At 49.6% G+C, this 19,538-nt stretch overlaps 1 protein-coding gene across 4 annotated transcripts; it reads left to right on the top strand.

The window, feature by feature from the left end:
• Window positions 1-748: 748 nt before the first annotated feature.
• On the top strand, window positions 749-18,351 carry HMCES (5-hydroxymethylcytosine binding, ES cell specific). Of its 4 annotated transcripts, none has more exons than XM_057706420.1 (7): window positions 749-769; window positions 1,070-1,281; window positions 8,778-8,921; window positions 9,693-9,818; window positions 12,612-12,793; window positions 15,871-16,063; window positions 17,537-18,351. In XM_057706420.1, exons 2-7 carry the CDS (start codon window positions 1,099-1,101, stop codon window positions 17,768-17,770), a joined length of 1,062 nt encoding a protein of 353 aa, XP_057562403.1. In that variant the 5' UTR covers window positions 749-769; window positions 1,070-1,098; the 3' UTR covers window positions 17,771-18,351. The 4 variants fall into 4 exon arrangements, with proteins under 4 accessions (XP_057562403.1, XP_057562402.1, XP_057562405.1 ...); XM_057706419.1 differs by having other exon boundaries at window positions 759-838; XM_057706422.1 differs by lacking the exons at window positions 749-769; window positions 15,871-16,063; window positions 17,537-18,351 and adding an exon at window positions 14,825-15,847 and having other exon boundaries at window positions 1,021-1,281.
• Window positions 18,352-19,538: the final 1,187 nt, after the last annotated feature.

Genomic DNA, 19,538 nt, shown 5'->3' with positions numbered 1-19,538 from the left:
GTCACAGGTGCAGGGTGCACTCCTGCTGCTGGGGAAGCAGCCCCTACAGCGCAGAAGTCCCTGGTTTCCTCAGCTGGGCTTTTAGAGCCGTGCCAGGTGGTTTTGCCGATTTTGTGGCTGAAATACACCTGTAAAGCCTATCTTTTTAAAACGGCGTCAATCTTTAGAGATTCAGATTTGGGGGTGGGGGGAAGGTGGGGCCTTGGAAGGTGTTCTGGTGTCCACTGAAGTTTGAGAGGGACTTGTGTGATTCATGGAAGTTTTCCTGATGGTTTTTCAATTTTTGCCCGAAACTATGGGAAGTTGGTAGGACTGCGAAGTGAATATGTCCCGATTTCGCCCCTACAACGACCTGGTGCCCTGGAGTTGTGCTTCCCGCTGTGCGGAGGAGGGACCGCAGGCCCCCAGGTCGCATCTAGGGTCTCTGCCAGCATGGACCCTCGGGGGCCCTCTCCGGGCCGGTCCCCAGGTCCGCCCTCGGAGGGAGCCCCCAGGGGAGCGGCCAACACGGAGGCCGTGGACCCTGACAACCTTGGGACCGAGGAGTCCCCGAGGCAATCAGAGCCTCCTCCTCCCGCGCTCTCAGGAGAGCAGCTTCCGGGGTCCAATCCCTCGGCCCGTTGGGGGCGGGGAAGAAGGCCGGCCGCGGGGAGGAAGCGCAGGCCTGCGGTTGGGGGCGGGGCCTGGCGCGCGGGGGCGGGGCCGGCCTGCCGTTGGGGCGGGGCCTGGCGCGGGGAGCGACGTCGCGGGCGCGGGGCCGGAGGTGGAGGTGGAGTGCGGCGCGCGGGGGCTGAGCGGGGCCGGGCCGGGGCGGGAGGACGGCGGGCCGGAGGTGGAGGTGACGCGGGAGGGACGGACGGGCGGGCGGGGGTGCGGGGCGAGGCGCAGCCCTGGGGGCCGGGGGCCGGGGGGAGGGCAGGCGGAGAAGGGTTGTCCCGTGCCTGTGAGCCCGGCCCGGGGGGGAGGGGTGGGATGCGGGGCCCGGGGGGACGGGGGCGGGGCTCGGGGAGGGGCGGGGCCGGGGGCGGGGGGCCGCGTCCGAGGCGCCCGCGCCCCCGCTCGCCTGTAGGCCCGGCCGTGCGAGCCGCAGCGCGGAGGATGTGCGGGCGGACGTGCTGCCACTTGCCCAGGGAGGTGCTGGCCCGGGCCTGCGCCTACCGCGACCGGCAGGGCCGCCGGCGGCTCCCGGAGTGGAGGGGCGCGGACGGCTACCAGCCCTCGTACAACAAGAGCCCGCAGTCCTGCAGCCCGGTGCTGCTGTCGCGGCGGCACGTGGAGAAGGTGAGGCGCCCGCGGAGCGCGCCGGGCCGTCCCCGGACCCGCTGGGGGGAAAGCGTGTGCCCGCCCCTTGGGAGCCCAGCCGGGCCGGGGTCTCTGGGCCCCGGGCGCGGGAGACGCGGGCGGTCCCGGCCTTGGGGTTTCCGTCCTTTCAGCCTTCTTACGTGTGTCTTGTACGGACGCTGGGAACAGAGGAACCTGGTTTGGTATTCTGACGTGTCATTGCGTCCTTTATGTGTATAGCATCCACGCCTGGAGTGTTTGTTGGACCGGCCGGTAACGTAGCATCGTGTTCTGGGTCTTTGCTTCAGCTCCTGAGAGAGGGAGAGGGAGAGCGCGCGTGCGGGCGTGCAGTGGCATAAAAGTGCTTCATTCCGGAAATTAATGGTCGCTCCATGTCGTAAATATTTTAAATATGCTGGATGTGTTTTTCACAATCCTGATGGTTTCCATCCTGGATTTTTATTCTCTTTGATCCATAATGCTTAAGTCACATGATAAAGCTGATTATTCCCGTGCTGCATACTCTTCAGAACGGTAGTGATAATGTGGTGGTCAAAAAAAGTCATTTTTACGTTACGGGGATCACATTATTTTGAAAAGAAAAAAAAAGCAGGTAAGTTTGATATGTTTCGGTTGAATGAAGCCATTTACATGAAACAGTTTATTCTTGAGCCATTTTTAGTGGATGCAGACTTCCTTATTGAAACTAAAAAAGCTTTTTTTTTAATGAGAGGGACATCAAAGTAAGATAAATATCACGGGGAACCTTAACTGGGAAAGGCGGAAATAAAACGTTTCAGAGGAAGGCATAATTTGAAGAGACAGAAGGATTAACTGCGAGGTTTCTTATTTTTTAGCCTTTGTTCTCTTTGTACCACCTCTTTAGAATTACAGAATGAATGTTAGCCAGAAGAAAACTTTAACAGATGTAAAGACAGACTTGTAGAAAAATTGTGAAGGGTCCTAGGTTATCCAGTCAGTGAGGGGCAGAGCTGGTACCAAGGTCCAGTCTGCCATTCCACTCCAGTGGATGCTTCCTGGAACTAGGAATTGGGAGGATGGAGCCCCTAAGCTGGCATAGCCCTCCTCTGCTGTCAGTGGTATGAATTTGCTAATGTAATGTTTTGATTCCATATCTCTAATAAATTTTATAAACTTTGCTAGGGTTTCCTAATTTTGGTAAATATTTGAGGTTTCATTTATCTGAAAATGAAAATTGTAAATTTCAGATCGTTAACGTATATCGTCAACGGCCAGCACGTGTGCGTCGCTTGTCCCATTTGCATTTGAAACCACCGATGTGCGCGGTGCTTCCTCTTTCATGTATCTACCCCCAGTGTTACTGGGGGTTCTGGTCACAGGTCCAAGGGGGTAGAGGAAAAGATGACTAATAGTGAGCAATATTTTCAGTGTTTTGGCTTAGAAGCCGCTTTCTATTCATTGTTCGCAGTGTGGGGCAGCCCTCTCTTTGGGTTTACTTTACCATTGTCCAGTGACCCCACTCAGGTTCAAGGGGATCACGTGCGAGTGTGATTTCTCCGCCTTGGCACTGCTGACGTTTCGAGTGGGGTGGCTGCTGTGGGGGCTGACCTGTGCGTTGTGGGGCGATCAGCAGTGTCGGTGACCCCTCCCCCGCAGACGCCAGTCGCTTTCCCTCGGTGCTCAGAACCAAAAGTGTCTCCTGATATTGCCAAATACCCATTCCGTACGCGTACACCCACGCGATGCCAGGGGCCCAGCCCTGGGGCTTGGTGAAGCTCTGGGAGGGAGGTGTCCGAATGGCCCCCGTCCTGAACCTCAGATTTAGAGTATTGTCTTGTAAGTTTCTGATTCGCGATTGTTTAGTTGGCTGTGAGATAATGTTCTCGCTCTTATTTTCATTTATGCGTTGGGCAGGGGGTCCGTCTGCTTGGGAGGCACATCTGACACGTTGAATTCTGGAAGAGAAAGAGGATTTACAGCAGCTCTGTGTTTTCATATATTCCTTCTCTCCCTTCATTTTCTCTCCAGAGTCATCTTTTCCTTAGTTATCCTGCGCTCTCATGGTTGGTTTTAAAGGCAGCGTCCGTCTTTAAGGAAGAAAAAACACAGAGACATACATATGTATTTATACGTACAATTGACGCTCAGTACTCATAGATCTCACAGCTTTGGTGTTGGTAAATTTTCCTACATGCCTACTTTGTAACCCCAGAATAACAGGCATGTTGCTTTTGTAGTCATTCATGGACATACGAAGTGGTGAAATATTCTAATCACCCAATCACACGTCTGCAGCTCAGATCAAATAAGATGGAGCTCAATACACCACCCTAGAGAGCACGGTAACGGAGTTAGTTACCCCAGACATGACCGCAGCTCACGGCCGTCCGCACCCCCTTTTGCCATCGCCCCGTCTGCATCCCTCCTGCGTTCTCACAGGTGGCTGCTGTCCTGAATTCCTGGCCTAAATTTGAATTTTATATCAGTCAAATCATATAGCACGTATTCTTTGAATCTGCCTTTTTTCACTTATATATGTTTGTGAGATTCATCCATGATGTCAAATTGTGGCTGTAGTTACTACGATTTCTATTGCTGTATACAATTATTTGTTTTTTCTACTGTTGATGGCTTGGGTTGTTTCACATTTGGGGCTACTAAGAATTGTGCTGCTCTGAACATTCCCTCCCTTGTCTCTCAGTGTACCTGTGTAAGTGTCCTGTCGGGGATGTGTATGTTCAGAGTGATTGTACAAATTTACTACCAACCAGCAGTGCACGAGCGTCTCCAGTGCTCCGTATACTCGTCACCACGTGGTATTGTCTTTTTCATTTTAGCCATTTCCATGGATTCATAGTGGTATCTTATTGTGGCTTTTGTTTTCATTTCACTGATTGCTAGTGAGATTGAATACCTTTTTATATACTTTTGGCCTTTTCGATATTCTCAACTGTGAAGTCCCTGTCCGTTAATTCTCTTGCCCATTTTTCATTTGGGTTGTCTGTCTTTTTCCTGTTGATTTTTAGGAGTTCTCACTATATTCTAGATGTCATTCTATTGTCAGTTAGAATGTATTAAGCTGTACATTTGAGTGTGCATTTTCTCCGTGTGCATCTTACATGATTCTGTAAATAATTTGCAGAAGTCTCATCTTTACCATATTGTCTTACTTCTCAAGAATATGTATTTTCATGTTTAAAATTTCTCTCAGTGATGTTTTAGTTTCCTGTGCAGTAGTCTTACAGATAGCTGTGTGCATGTCTCCCTAGATACTTGATATTTTTGAGCTATTGTAAATAGTATCTTTTCAAAATTGTATTTCTAAATTTTTGTGGCTAATGCATAAATATAGAATTTTCTGTGTATTGACCCTGGATCTAACAACCTTGTTAAACACACTAATTTTAATAATTCAAAAAAAAAAAAAAAAAAGATGAGGCTCTACCTTCTTGTTTCCATTTTTTACTATAAACAAGTGTCTTCTTTGAGATCTGTTTATTGCCATGTTTTTTGCATTTCTGTGCTTTTTGTTGGTGATCTCCCTGTTTAAAGTTGTCCCCAAGCGTAGTGGTAAAGTTCAGGCTGGAATTCCTAAATGCAAGAAGGGCTTAATGTGCCTTACAGAGAAAATACATGTGTTAGAGACGCTTCCTTCAGGCATGAGTCACTGTGGTTGCTGGTCGTGAGTTCAACATCAGTGACCCAACAGTAAATGTTAAATAAAGTTTCACATATGGTAATAAATATGTTAAACAAAAATACTCAGAAGCCAAGGATGTATATTGATCAGTTGATGAAAATGTTGTCCCTGTAGGTTCCTGGTATCTCCCCCGAGAGCAGCAGTTCAGTATTCCCTAATGCAGTGTTTGAGGCAACTGTAACTGCCATGTGTAACAAGAATGGACTCTGGAGGGGGAGGGGGGGTGTTGTTTGTATGCAAAGGGGATTAACTAATACAGGCAAGATTTTGAAAGAAATGGGACAGGATCTTGTGAAGAGCACAGTGGAGGAATTAGCTTTAAACAAAAGGGTAGCCCAGGACTTCCCTGGCAGTCCAGTGGTTAAGACTCAGTGCTCCACATGCAGGGGGCCCGGGTTGGATCCCTGGTCAGGGCACTAGATCCTGCGTGCCACAACTCAGACCCGGCACAACCAAATAAAATAGAAAAACAAAAAGGAAGCCCTTCTAAGACACTGCTACTGATGATTCCGCTCTTGGAATTCCATCCTCTCAACTTTTTTCATTCTGCTTTTACCTCTCTAGGTACTTTTTCTTGGACTGCACTTTTTCCTCATTTCTCCTTTTTTCGTTTTGTACCCCCAGATTTAATCCTGTGATTCGTACTCTCTACGAAACTTTATCCTAATGACTTTCCCAATCACGTTTATATAGAAGATTTTGCTGTTTCTTTTTAATCATGACCTTGAAAAATATTCAACTACAATTTGTGTGCCTATTCCATGCCACACATCTAACATCGTAAGTAGCAGAGCAGGGAATTTAGAACCAGGGTCTTCTTACAAAGGCCTTATTCTTTCCTTTATACTAGAGGTTGGCAAACCATGCTCCTCAGACCAGATCTGGCTCACTGCTTGTTTTTTGTTTTTTTTAATAAATTTATTTATTTTATTTATTTACTGGCTGTGTTGGGTCTTCGTTGCTGTGAGCGGGCTTTCTCAGTTGCAGTGAACGAAGGCTACTCTTCGTTGCGCTTCTCAATGCGGTGGCTTCTCTTATTGTGGAGCACTGGCTCTAGGCACGTGTGGGCTTCAGTAGTTGTGGCACACAGGCTCAGTAGTTGTGGCTCGTGGGCTCTAGAGCGCAGGCTCAATAGTTGAGGCGCACGGGCTTAGTTGCTCCTTGGCACGTGGGATGTTCCCTGACTGGGGCTCGAACCCTTGTCCCCTGCGTTGGCGGGCAGAATCTTAACCACTGCCTGTGCCACCAGGGAAGTCCTTGCTGCCTGTTTTTATAAATAAAATTTTATTAGAATACAGCCATCCTCACTTGTTCTTTGGCTGCTTTCACACTACCAACGGTGGCAGAGTTGAGTTGCAGCAGAGACTGTATGGACTCAGAAAGCCAAAAATATTTACCATCTGGTCCATTACAGAAAAAGTTTGCTGACCCATCTATACTATGCTGCCTCTCTCCTGAGCTATAATTCCACATGCTTGTTGGACATAGTAAAAATATGTACATAGATTTTATTCTAGTGACTCAGAGCAATGTTTATGTTATGTTTACCAGTGAGGAATTGGGACAAGGCATTGCAGGTATGTTTTGTCTCTTCTCTGGAGTCTGGGGCCTCAGCTGAGAAGACCTGGCAGTGGGGCTAGACTCATCTAGAGCAGGAGGCAGAAAACTAGGCTCCTCTGATCGTTTCTGTAAATGAAATTTTATGGAACAGAGCAACATCCATGTGTCTGCTGTCTGTGGCTGCTCTGTCCCTCTAACGGCATTTATAACAAAGGCTGTATGGCCTGCAAGGTCTGCAGTACTTAACGTTTAACCTTGTAGAGAGAAGTTCTCCAGCATCTGATCTAGAGGCATTGTCACTGTCTTATCTGGCAGTTGATGTTGTCTGTTAACTGGGGCTTTTGTCCAAAGCCCCTCCATGTGGCCTCTCCACAAAGCCTGGGCTTTTTCACAGCACGACAGCCGTGTCGCAGCACACAAGGAGGAAGCTGGAAAGCCTTTTCTGACGTAGCCTTAGGAATCACGCAGTGTCTCTCGTGCCACATTCTGTTGGATACAAGCAAGTCACAGGCCCGTAGAGATTCATGGAAAGGAAACAGACACCCCAGCTGTCGATTCCAGATGTTTCAGAGACTTTGTGACCATTTTTTTAAGCTGCCACAGACTTCCCACTGTTACCTGAAATTCAACATGTGATCTTTCCCAAATCAAACCCCTCTTCGGATTTTTCTCTTGTTCAGTAGTGCCATGATTATTTCAGTCTTCTGGGCCTGAAAACTGAATCATCCCTGTTTTCTTTGTCCGTTTCCCACCACAGTTGTTTTTTTTCTATTTTTTGAGTGTGTTTTACTCTCACTACTGTCACCAGACCCACTGTACCACTGTAGCAGAACCTAAGATGCACTCCCTGCTCTCTGGTCCCTTCCAACTCAGTGTGCTGTATATACCACGAGAACAGTGTGTGTGCATTTTAATCTGTAGGTTTCATGACATTCTCGAGGGGCCAGTTGCCCCCCCAAAACGTTTAACAACCATGTGCTGAGGGCGGGGGCCCCAAGACTACCCCCACATTTGGAGATTTGTTGGAAGGACGCAGCATATAACCTGGCTGAGGTTTATTGCAGTGAAAGGATACCCAGTAGAATCAACAAGGGAAAAAGAAACACGTAGAAATCTGGAGAAGCGCTCGCGCAGGCTTCCGTGTAGTCTGTGCTTCCTGCGAGGGGACATGTCGAGCATGTTCCCTCCCCAGTAGTGGAAAATGTGGTCACTTGTGTGCAGTGTTCCTGCCCAGGGAAACTCATTAGAAGCTCAGGCCCCAGGTTTTTGTTGGGGGCCGGTCGCATAGGCACCCTCTGCCTCGCAAGTACCAGAATTCCAGGCTCCTAGAAGGAAAGCAGGTACTCAGCGTAAAGCTCGTTTTTTGCACAAAGTAGGCATCGTATACCACCCTTATCAGTTAGGGAAAGGTGGAGACACTCAAAATCCAAGTTCCCAGATGCTAACTGAGGGCCGGCCCCGTAAACAGACCCTCCTAAAAGTTGCATCCTCAGGCTTGCTGTAACTTTGCTGCACAAAACCACTTCCTGCACTTTATTCACAGTCTCTAATTTCATACCTGGTCTTTCCTCCCATCTCTTCTCTGTCTGGTTCCTGTACCTCTTGTGGGATCCAGTCCAAGAACCAGCTCACCCTGTTCCCTCCCCTCCTGCCCCTCCCAAGGAGCTGATAATATTTCCCCGTTCCGTGTCTCACAGATCACTCTCCACTGAGCTTTTCTGACACTCTTGTGTGTACCACTTATATGGCCCTTAGCTGTGTATAGTATCTTATTACTTCATGTTGTTAATGTCTGTGTGGCCTCACACGTTACAGTGCAAGCCCCTTGAGGTTAAGCACTTTGTGTGCCCCCACAGCACCTTGTGTATCCCTGAATCGCAGCGTGTACCTTATTGTATGATGGTTGCCTGTAACCTGTGCTTCTTGAAAGTGGGGGCCACGTGAAGTGCCGGGCCTAGTGCCATGTCCCTCCTGCAGTAGGCACGAAGTAAAAATTTACAGAAACTGAACCTCTTTGTATACCCCAGCCTACCCAAGCAGAACGTCTTACGTTCTAATAAAGGTGATTGCTAGAGAGCTCAGGTTACTCACTTCATGATGAATCATTAAAAGTGTTTTCAGGTAGAATCTTTCTCTTTTAATCATCTTGTACTCTTTGTATGTTGGTGCTAGTAGAATGCAATGCATGCACTAAATTAGGTTGTGTAAATTTCATTATGGTCTCCTCACGGGATCCTAACCTCTCTCGTGGCAGGGTGCAGACTCATCGGAGCGTATCATTGCTCCCATGCAGTGGGGTTTGGTCCCGTTCTGGTTTAAAGAAACGGATCCCTCCAAGCTGCCGTTCCACACGAGCAACTGTCGTAGTGATACCATAATGGAGAAGCGGTCCTTCAGGGTAGGTAACTGGCCGAGGGAGAAGACACATATTCTGATATTTTATCTAATAGAATTATGAGTGTCTTACATACCTGAGTTCCACAGTGTGTCCCCAGTCATTAATGTAGAGTGCTGTTGTCTTCATTACTGTGTGACACACATGCCAGGAAAGCAGCTGATTATTTCTCATGGTAAACCGTGGGCTGCCTGGGCTCAACGGGACAGTTTTTACCCAACCAGAGGTTCTCATGTAGTTCTCACCAGATGACAGCTGGATGTCCAGGTGGCTTCTTAGCCCACATGTGTGACACCTCAGCTGGGATGAGTAGAACAGCTAGAGGCCTTTCCATACGCCTGGCTGGGCAGTGTCAGGGTAGTCAGGCATCTCACGTGGCATCTGGCTTACCCAGAGTTCACCATCCAAGAGAGCAGGGTGGGAGCTGCAGGGCTTCGTGAGCTCGCCTTGGAAGTCATAACAGCATCACTTCCGCTGTATTCTGTTGGTTATACAGAGCCAGCCCGAGGTCACTGAGGGAGGGGACTATATGACATGTGAATCTTGGTAGGCGTGGTTCTCTGGGGGGCCAGCTTTGGAGACTAGCTACCACAGTGTCTGTTTCCTGTATGTACATTATTTAATCTTTTCCACATCTGTGTAAGTGTGACTTTATACATAAGAAATGTGACATACAGAGGAATTAACACTCTGAGGTGGATCTGAGGTTTTAACTCAAGTCCGTGAAACATGTTTCTGTCGCTGAGACCGTGTCTTGCTTGTATTTTCCCGCAGCTGCCTCTGGAAAAGGGGAGACGCTGTGTTGTTTTAGCAGATGGATTCTATGAGTGGCGGCAGTGTCCGGGGAAAAAGAAGAAGCAGCCCTACTTCATCTACTTCCCCCAAATCAAAACAGAAAAGGTATCATGAGCAGTGTGTATCTGTCTGTGTGTCTGTGTGTGTTTGGCATGTGCTCTGAGCTTCTTGGATTTTCTGTTTGATGTCTTTCTTATTTTTTTTTGAAAATTCTCAGCCATTATCTATTCAGATATTCTGCCCCATTTTCTCTTCTCTGTCTGGGATTCTAATTATACCTGTGTTAGACAGTTTGATATTGTCCCATAGTTTTTGGATGTTCTCTTCCGTATGTTTCATTCTTTTTTCTCTGTGTTTCAGTTTAGGTGATTTTTATTGACCTGTTTGCAAGTTCACTGTCCTTTCCTATTTCACTGAAATTGCTTATCTGTTCATGCGTGTTGTCTGCCTTTTCTAAAAGAGCTACTATATGTATATATGTAATACATAGCTATTTTATATGTAGTAATTATACTTAAATCCCTATCTGATAGTTTCAGCACTTGGGAAATGTAATCTCTTGAATCTGGTCCTGTTGATTTCTGTATATCTTGGCAGTTCATTGGTTCATTTTTGGCTTTTTCCTGTGTCTGATAATTTTCTATTGATTGCCAGACATAGTAGGTAGCACAGAGACTGAGGTCAATAATATTTATGTCTGGAAATGGATACGTTTATTCTTCTATTAGGCCATTGCTGTCCGAGGTGGAGTTGATCTTGTCAGACGCTGAACTGGGTTTGGGTTTTGCTGTACACCACAGACTTTAAACGTGTTTAGGGTAAGGGTTGGTTTTCCAGAGGGTTTTTCTCACTAGCCCTGCTCCCTGCAGCTGCTGTTACTTCCCTTCGAGCCTGTGCCTTCAGGAGGGTCCCGCCATGCCCCTGCCCCTGCCCCAGAAGTAGACTGCTGTCGCTGGTCCCTGGGTGGAGAGAGTTCTCTGTTGTCTGGGTGCAGTCTCAGTCTTCAGCAGAATGTGTCCTCGCCTCTCAGGCTCAGGCCTTCTCAGTCATCCTGCGCCTTACCCAGCGGAGTAGAGGGTTTTTTCTTTTGGCCTTTTCCAGCCTCCGTGGGTCTTTACCTGTATCTTAGGAGCGATAGGGTTGTCACTTTTCCCCTGGCCCCTGCCTTTTTTGTTCCTTAGAGGAGAAGTGACCAGGTGAGGCTTCTCACCGTCCCTGAGGCAGAAGAGCTCCCTGCATCGAGGCACACGCTGGTGAGGAAGCGTGCTCCAGTCTCCTGCCCCCAGTCTCTTGCGTGAGCACCCACCGAGGGTGGTCTGCAGGCTGAGGCAAACTCCCCCGAAGTCCGCAGCCCCCAGGGGTTCTGTGCTCTCAGGCTAGCCCACACTGCATCAGTCAATTTGATGCGATTTTTATCTGAATTCTCACCTGCTGTTTGAAGGAGGCCTTGTTTTCCTTCTGTCGCCACTGGGAAGCCAGTACTGGTATCTCATCTCCCCTTGGATGACCCTGTCTGTCTGTCTGTCTGTCTTTCTTTTCCTTTCTTTCTCTTTCTTTCTTTCTTCCTTCCTTCCTTCCTGCCTTCCTGCCTTCCTTCCTTCCTTCCTTTCTTTAATTCAACCAGGGTAGATGCAACTTCAACCTTTTTTTAAACATTTTATTTATTTATTTATTTTTATTTTTGACTGTGTTGGGTCTTCATTGCTGTTCATGGATCTCTAGCTGTGGCGAGCGGGGGCTACTCTTTGTTGAGGGGCATGGGCTTCTCATTGCAGTGGGTTCTCTTGTTGTGGAGCATGGGCTCTAGGCACATGGGCTCAATAGTTGTGGCTCACAGGCTCTAGAGCACAGGCTCAGTAGCTGTGGTGTACAGGATTAGTCTCTGCACGGCACGTGAGATCTTCCTAGACCAGGGCTCGAACCTGTATCCCCTGCATTGGCAGGTGGATTTTTAACCACTGCATCACGACGGCAGTCCGGACCCTGTCTTTCCATAAAGTTCAGGCTAGTTGGTTGCCCTATGACCTCAGTTCTCTGGTGAGTTTAAGAAGAGCTACGGCGGGACTTCCCAGGTGGTGCAGTGGTTCAGAACCCGCCTGCCAGTGCAGGGGACACTGCTTTGAGCCCTGCTGCGGGAAGATCCCACATGCTGTGGAACAGCTTAGCCTGTGCGCCACAACTATTGAGCCCATGTGCCGCAACTACTGAAGCCCACACGCCTAGAGTCCGTGCTCTGCAACAAGAGAACCCACCTCAGTGAGGAGCCCGCGCACCACAATGAAAAGTAGCCCCCACTCATTGCAACTAGAGAAAGCCCGTGTGCAGCAACAAAGACCCAACACAGCCAATAAACTAAACAAACAAACAAATAAATAAAAAAGCTATGGCTGTTTAGATTCTGTGCCTTTTTTGTTGTTGTTAGGGTGCAGGTGACGCTTTCCAGCTTTCTGTATCTAGGCCTTGAACTGAATCTTAAATGGCAAGTAGAAGTTGGCATGATGAGAAAGGGCAGGAAAGACCTTTTGGGCAGAGGAAAGTTGCTTCCATGAGACATGGGGGCGTTAAATTGTATGAGGGCTTCATTTGCAAGTAGCTGGACTTCATTCACGTTGCATCGTGAGTGAAAGCCGGCTTGATGATCCAGATCGTGGAAGGCCCGAATGCTGGAGGTGTGAAATTGTCTTGTGGAAGCCTTTGGGAGCCGTAAGCCTATTGCTTCAGCGAGTATTTGCCACCAAGCTCTTTCCTTCCGCAGCACTGGGTCAAGAGGACCCATAGGGAAGGCATGGCTGAATTACCTCTAAAGCGGTTGCTGTGCTCTCAAGTCTGTAATAGTGCCCAGCCTGCGGGGGGAGGGCAGCTGCTGAGGATCCCCTCTGCCATGGGTTCTGCTTCCAGTCAGAGAGCGCGGGTGCTGCAGACGGCCCTGAGGACTGGGAGAAAGTCTGGGACAACTGGAGGCCACTGACAATGGCCGGGATCTTTGACTGCTGGCAGCCACCGGAGGGAGGAGACTGCCTGTACTCTTACACCGTCATCACTGTGGACGCCTGCAGGGGCTTGAACAACATCCACCACAGGCAAGTCACACTGCTCGTGCCGGGTCCAGGAGGCTTCAGGGCAGGCTTCGTCCTCTTCGCTTTTAGATAAGCAGCTCTCAGAATGCAGAGTTTCTGTATGCACGGGTTTAGAGAGTAGGAAACTAAGGCAGCTGCTTCACAAAATACAGTTACAGTCAGCTTGGCTATAACAGGACATGCATTCCTGAAAATCACCACACTATGCAAAATTGTACAGTGGAAACCACAAGACTTATGGGAAAAGTGGGAATACGGGGACAACACTTAAAAATTTGTCAGCGACACCGTAAAAAAACTAATAGGAATCTAACAAAACTGTACTGTTTCATGTATTAAGCGGTTAAGAAGTACATAGTTATTACAATAAATCTGGCACTTTACCTTAAAAGACCTGAAATCAGCTTGTGCAGGTGTTGGAAGAGTTGCAGCTTGTGCGTCATTGTGAAGCAGTGGAAGGAAGATGATGTAAAATTATTGTCTTTCGCGGTCTTAAATCCTGGGGCATGTTCTTCTGTGCTTGAAATGCTGTTCCTTTGAGACATGCCTTTATGATAGATACGTATTTAATCAGAAGTGAACGTCTTGATCTAACGCATAGCCTCTTCCAGCTGACGTCAGCATCACTACTGGGAATTCCTTAGCAGCACCTTTGCCTGCGGGCACGTCTTCTCCCGACAGCTGCGAGCTCTGGAAACTGCGTCGGTGTTTGAAGCCACCACAACAGCCATCCCTAGCTCTAAGGGCAGCCACCTCTATGGTGCTTGTGTGGTCTTGGTGTACGGAGAGTGCATTTTCTTTGTGAGAAAGCTTCCAGGTTTTTTTCTGTTTGACTTTCAGCCCATACACTAAAAAATCTTCCCACTGCTTCTGTTCCTTCAGGCCTGGTTAGTGTTGACTTCATAACACTTCTCACAGCTGCTCCAGCCATGGACGTTCCTTTCTTCCCAGCCCTGTTACCGTTGTGGATCCCTTATGTCTGTGGCTCAGGAGATGTCACATGTTCTCTTCTTGCTTTCAAGATGCTGTATTATAATTTCAGGCTCCTCATTGAGACTTAAAAGTTTTCCATTTGCATGCACTGCTTAGCATGTTTGAGCCACAAAGCTTAGACATGTTTGAGATGTTAAATGAATAGTTTTTTTAATAGAGAAGTTTACAGATGCAAAGTAAGAGCAGGACACAACTTTGGAGGATGTTACGCAGTGAGCCAAGGTAGCCGTCAGTGTTTGAGGGGTGTGAATGTGTGTTTTATGTACAGTTACACAGCTCAGTTCAGTGGGGTGCGGTTTCCTGTGTTCACTTTGAGTTTCTCACAGACAAAACCGTGTATAAGCAAATGCAAAATCTGCATTATGCTCTAATAGGTCAGTCACACGGGGACAGAGTTTCATTTTAAAAACAAGTGTTATGGGACGTCCCTGGTGGTCCAGTGGCTAAAACTCCGTGCTCCCAGTGCAGGGGGCGCGGGTTCAATCCCTGGCTGGGGAGCTAGATCCCACGTGCTGCAACTTAGAGTCCGCGTGCCTCAACGAAGACCTGGCGCAGCCAAATGGATACATAAATAAATACTAAAAAAAAAAAAAAATCTTAAAAAAGTAAAAATAAATAAAAATAAAAACATGTGTTAGCAGAACTGACTGTACATGTGTAACACGTCACAGTTTTTGCCAGATCTGAGTGTCCTCAGGACTAATTTTATGATGTTTTGCTGAAAAGAATGCAGTGCCGCACATGATACATTACCTATTTTAGCCCCCTTGTCCTAAGCGTTCTGTCTGAAATGATGCCTTCACAGGATATAATAGTTCCAGTTTTTGCTAATTCACCTTAAAATAAATTCCTATTTCATCTAATCTAAGATTTTGTACCACTATTTTATACACTGTTTGGAAAAGTCCAGTGCTGCCAAATGCTGGCAATGAAACCATAATGCAGTGCGGGGATGCCATTCATCATAGAAAGCGTCTGGATTTCAGAGGTTAAAATACTTTTTTTTTTAAATAACTTTTTTGGTTTGTTTGTTTATTTTAGGCTGCGTTGGGTCTTCATTGCTGCACATGGGCTTTCTCTAGTTGTGGTGAGCCATGGCTACTTTTCGTTGTGGTGCACGGGCTCCTCATTTTGGTGGCTTCTCTTGTGGAACACAGGCTCTAGGCGCGCGCGCTTCGGTAGTTGTGGCCCGCAAGCTCTAGAGCTCGGGCTCAGTAGTTGTGGCGCACGGTCTTCATTGCTCCGCGGCATGTGGGATCTTCCCAGCCCAGGGACCGAACCCGTGTCCCCTAGATTGGCAGGCAGATTCTTAATCACTATGCCACCGGGGAAGTCCCTTAAAATAGTTTTTAAAAGTACATGTTTGGGGGACTTCCCTGGAGGTCCAGTGGTTATGACTCCATGCTTCCACTGCTGAGGGCCTGAGTTCGATCCCTAGTCAGGGAACTAAGATCTCGTAAGCTACATGGCCAAAAAAAATAAACTAAAATAAAATGAAATGTTTGACATGTTGAAGTAACAGTAATTAACAAAATAGATGTTAATGCATTTATCGCCTAAATTCAGCTGTACCACTCACCAATGAAATGTAAACGTTCTTTGCATTGGCCTAGGACATAAAATTGGAAGCTAAACAGGGGATCTTTTCCTAACATCTTCTGGGTACCAGCAGTCATCTGGGGCAGCCTCTTTGCTTTTCTGAGCCATAATTTCCTTTGTTCACGATTATATAAATAGCTCTTGCTTAGATAACTCTGCCATGGGTGGTAAGGCTGGAGAGTATTGTTGGTAGACAAGGTTTCAGGATTTATTTTCTTTTTAAGTCCAGCCTGGAGCATTATGAAGGTCACCAGTGTGCTAGCGTGCGAGCTGGATGGATCCGCTCACGGCGCTGGGCACTGTCACTGCCGGGCAGCTCTGCGAAGCTGGCCCTCCTGGTGTGGAGCTTTGTGCCCTGTTGCTCTCGGGGCGCAGAGGGAGGGGGAGCTGCTGCTTGGGACGCGGTGCACTTCAGCTGACCAGGCCTCTCTCCCTCTTTCCCTCCCGTCACTGCTGTTCCCAACCGCCGTCTTGACCTCACCGGCCAGGATGCCTGCCATATTAGATGGAGAGGAGGCAGTCTCTAAGTGGCTGGACTTCGGGGAGGTCTCAGCTCAAGAAGCTCTGAAGTTAATCCAGCCCACGGAGAACATCACCTTCCATCCAGTCTCTTACGTGGTGAACAACATAATAAACGACACTCCTAAGTGTGTGCTTCCTGTCCACTTGCTGATCAAAAAGGTAGGGGCCTGACACTATCAGGACCTCTGATGGTCCTTTCTCAGCTTTCTGTCTTCTGTCAATATGGCCTGTTAATGTATGCTGTGACCTTTCACAGTCAGAGACTAAAGACAGACCACAACCACCCAAAATTCATCTTCCTTGTGCACAGCAAGGCCTGACCAGAGCAGGGATTCTCAAAGCTGGCTGGGACTTGGAGTCCTCAGGAGACCTGTTTCAAAATGTAAATGCCGGCCTCTGTCTAGACCTCCTGCATCGGTATTCAGGGCTGGGCTTGGGCTCCTGTATCTTAGGAAACTGCTTTAGTGGGTCTGAGAAGAACTCAAATTTGAGGACCCCTAATCTAGAGGGTACTTGTGAGAAGGACAAAGGAACCCTTGACCATAACTGTGTTTTCCCGCCAGCCAAATGTGTGATTTATTTATGTCTATTTTCTGTTCCTCTGTTTTCCCAGCTACAAGATGGAGGAATCCCAGTCCTCGTTCTTTTTCAGGGGGATTTGAGAACATTCCTGCCATGAACTGTAACTTCTTAGAATGGGCAGGGATCCAGATGATATATTCTGAAGGGAAGGTGAACAGGCAGGAGGCCTCAGTGAGAAAGCAGCTGCAGACAGAAGCTGGGCCTGCCGGCACCTGGGGAGGGAGGGCTTAGGAGTAGCCGCTGTTTCCGGGTGGTGTAGAGGGACCCGAAGTAAGACAAGGGTCTGAGTGCTAGGGTGCCTGAGACGTGTGGAGGACAGCGACGGCTAGAACAGCTGGCCCCATCCCCATTTTTCTTGAAGTGTATTGTTTTCATACTCACAGTCAGTGTCATCTTTTTTCTTTGAGTTGTCTCAAACTCCTGCACCCTGACACTTTTTTTCATTACCTGTCTCTAAAAATGTAGTTATATATATTCATTTTGCAGTAGGTGCTGCCCCACTTCTGCCATGGTCTTTCCTCCAGAAGAATTCACATTCTGGAGAGGTGGCATCACGTGAATTCAGAACCTTCAGTTCAGAGTTGGGTGCAGGTGTAAAGGCAGCCGGGGGAGCGGGGCTGGTGAGGAGAGGCTGTGCAGAGGGCTGTGCGGTGGGAAACAGGTCCTCTCCAGCCCTAGGCGGACTCCTCTCGTGGCTGGCTGAGATCCTGCGCCTGCAGCTCACTTCCGCGCGCTGCCTGGTCATGCTGCAGTACATTCTTTCCCCTGAGATTGCTTCATTCCCTGCCCGTGTTTGGAGTGCCCGACAGCTCTCTTCTCTAGCTGGTCCCACACACCTCCTCTGGGAGCTGCCCCTGCTCCTCACAGCCCTTGGAACACACTCTGCTCCTCACCTCCCACTCCTGATTAGGGGCCCTCTCTGGCTCTTGGTAACATTTTCCATGCCAAGGTCAATACCTAATGCCTCTTCCCTTGTTTCTTCCCTTGGAGTTGCTGGCCTTTTCCCAAAAGCTTGAGCTGGTGGTTTGAGCTTTTTCTTCTTTCTCCTAGGAGCGCAAGACAAGTGGCAGCAGCCAGAAGATGTTGCAGTGGCTGGCCACAAAGTCACCCAAAAAGGAAGACCCCCAAACACCCCCAAAGGCAGAGGCAGATGTTCCCCAGTGGTCCAGCCAGTTCCTGCAGAAGAGTCCGTTGTCCCCTAAGAGAGGTGGCCCCGGGCTCCTGGAGCGATGGCTGAAGCGGGAGGAGGACGAGCCCGTGGCCAAGCGGCCTCACACCCAGTAGTGCAGGACTTCCAGGCCAAGACCACAGTGTGCTGCACTGCATGGTGGTAGCAGGTGGTGTGTGTGTGGTGGTGGGCGGGCCTGTTGCTTGGAGGAGGTACCAGTGTTAGTTAACAGTTGTGGCTTCTTGGGGGAGTGGCTGTCCTGGCTGTGACCAGGAACCTCCAGTGGGGTGGGTGGGCAGCCTGGGAATAGGAAGGGCCGCCACCATCAACTCATGGTGGGAGGCGAGGGGCCCCCTTGTGCCAACAGCCCTCTCCCCATAGGACTGCTGGCCCTCCCCTCAGAGCCGGACCCTGCTGGCAGGTCTCAGTGTGACCTGGTGCTGCTGAGCAGGGGCTATTTTCTGTTCAGCCTTCGGGTTCTTTCAGTGTTTTGCAATTGTTAAAACGTGTTTTTTTTCTGAATACATTGTATTTGATGAACTGTCTGCATTTCAGAAAATGCTGCTGGTGGGAGGAATTCTGGACCTGACTGTTTTCTCCTGGCGTAGTCCTAGGGAATCATTTCATCACAAATGTGGGGACCGGGGTTTTTGTGGAGCTAACTGCTTTTTTGGAAACAATAAAAAGGATTGGTGGAGGGCTCTTTATTGAGTCTGTTTTCACTCTTAATGCTTGGACGTTGTCTGACTCCTGCCGCTTAAAGCTTAAACCAGAGTGCCTGCCAAACACGAGGGGCTGCAGAGGCCGGGGCCCCGTGCGCGCGCGGGGAGCGCAGGGTCTGGGTGCGAGCCCCCGGGGGAGCGGGGCGCGGACGGCCGTCCGGGCTTGTTCCGCACGCCTGCCCGGGCACCAGCCGCTCCGCAGCTGGGTGCTCGCTGGGTGCTGGGGACTGGCCGCCTCCCCACCCAGAGGACGGTCTGCGAAGGCGGGGCCGCTCTCTCCGCGGGCGGACAGCGGGCCCGCGCGCGCCCCGGCAGGGCCTGCGCGCACCGACCCGGGGGGCCTCCCGGGGGGCCCGGCACCGCTTCCAGGAGGGCCACGCCGGCCCGCCCTCGGCCCCCGCGCCTCGCGGAGACCGGAACCCGCCGGGCGCGGCCCCGGCCGCAGGCGCGCCCCCGCGCACGGGCTGCCGCGCGCACGCCGCCGCCGGGCCTATGCAAATCAGGGATCGCAACCTCGCCAATCGGAGCGGCGCCCCGGCGCTGCTCTGCCAATGGGAGCGGGCGGCGCCGGCGGGCGGGTCCCGGCCGCGGACCCGGGCCCCGCGATCCCTGTGCCGGGGTTGGCGGCGGGCCGGGCCGGGCCGGGCCGGGCCGGGCCGGGTGGAGCCCGGGCTCCGGGTGGGGCGCGCGGGGCCTTCCCGGGGCTTCCAGGCTTTTCCGGAATCTTTTGCGTGGGGTTCTGGTGACAGATCTTACAAATGCAGATACCCTGCCAGGATGCTGACTGTTGGGGTTTTGGTCATATCTGCTTCGAGTTCAATAAGCGACAAAAGTGAACTGTCCTTTGTTTTTCCGTGTTTTCCCCACTCTTTTTCAGGGTTAGCAGTCAGGTTGCTGGGGTCTTTTACAAGACAGAATAGAGTGGCCTCAGGAGCCTGTGTCCTTTTCATTCAGGTTTTTATATTTCGACATAAACGTGATGTTAAAAGCACATTCTTGTATCAAAACGTTGTTTTGAGATTTTCAGGTTTACATAAATGGTGTCACCTTGGGCATTTCATGCTGCAGTTTTCTCCTCCGGAGTTGTCAGCTTTATGAGGTATTGCCAAGGTACTCTGCAAATTTTCACTAGTTTCAGGGGCATGTAATTACCATTTTCCCA

Source organism: Hippopotamus amphibius, chromosome 13 (genome assembly GCF_030028045.1).
Source record: "Hippopotamus amphibius kiboko isolate mHipAmp2 chromosome 13, mHipAmp2.hap2, whole genome shotgun sequence".
Lineage (NCBI taxonomy): Eukaryota > Metazoa > Chordata > Mammalia > Artiodactyla > Hippopotamidae > Hippopotamus > Hippopotamus amphibius.
The sequence above is the reverse complement of the archived record's forward strand: the minus strand, read 5'-3'. Positions and strand labels throughout refer to the sequence as shown.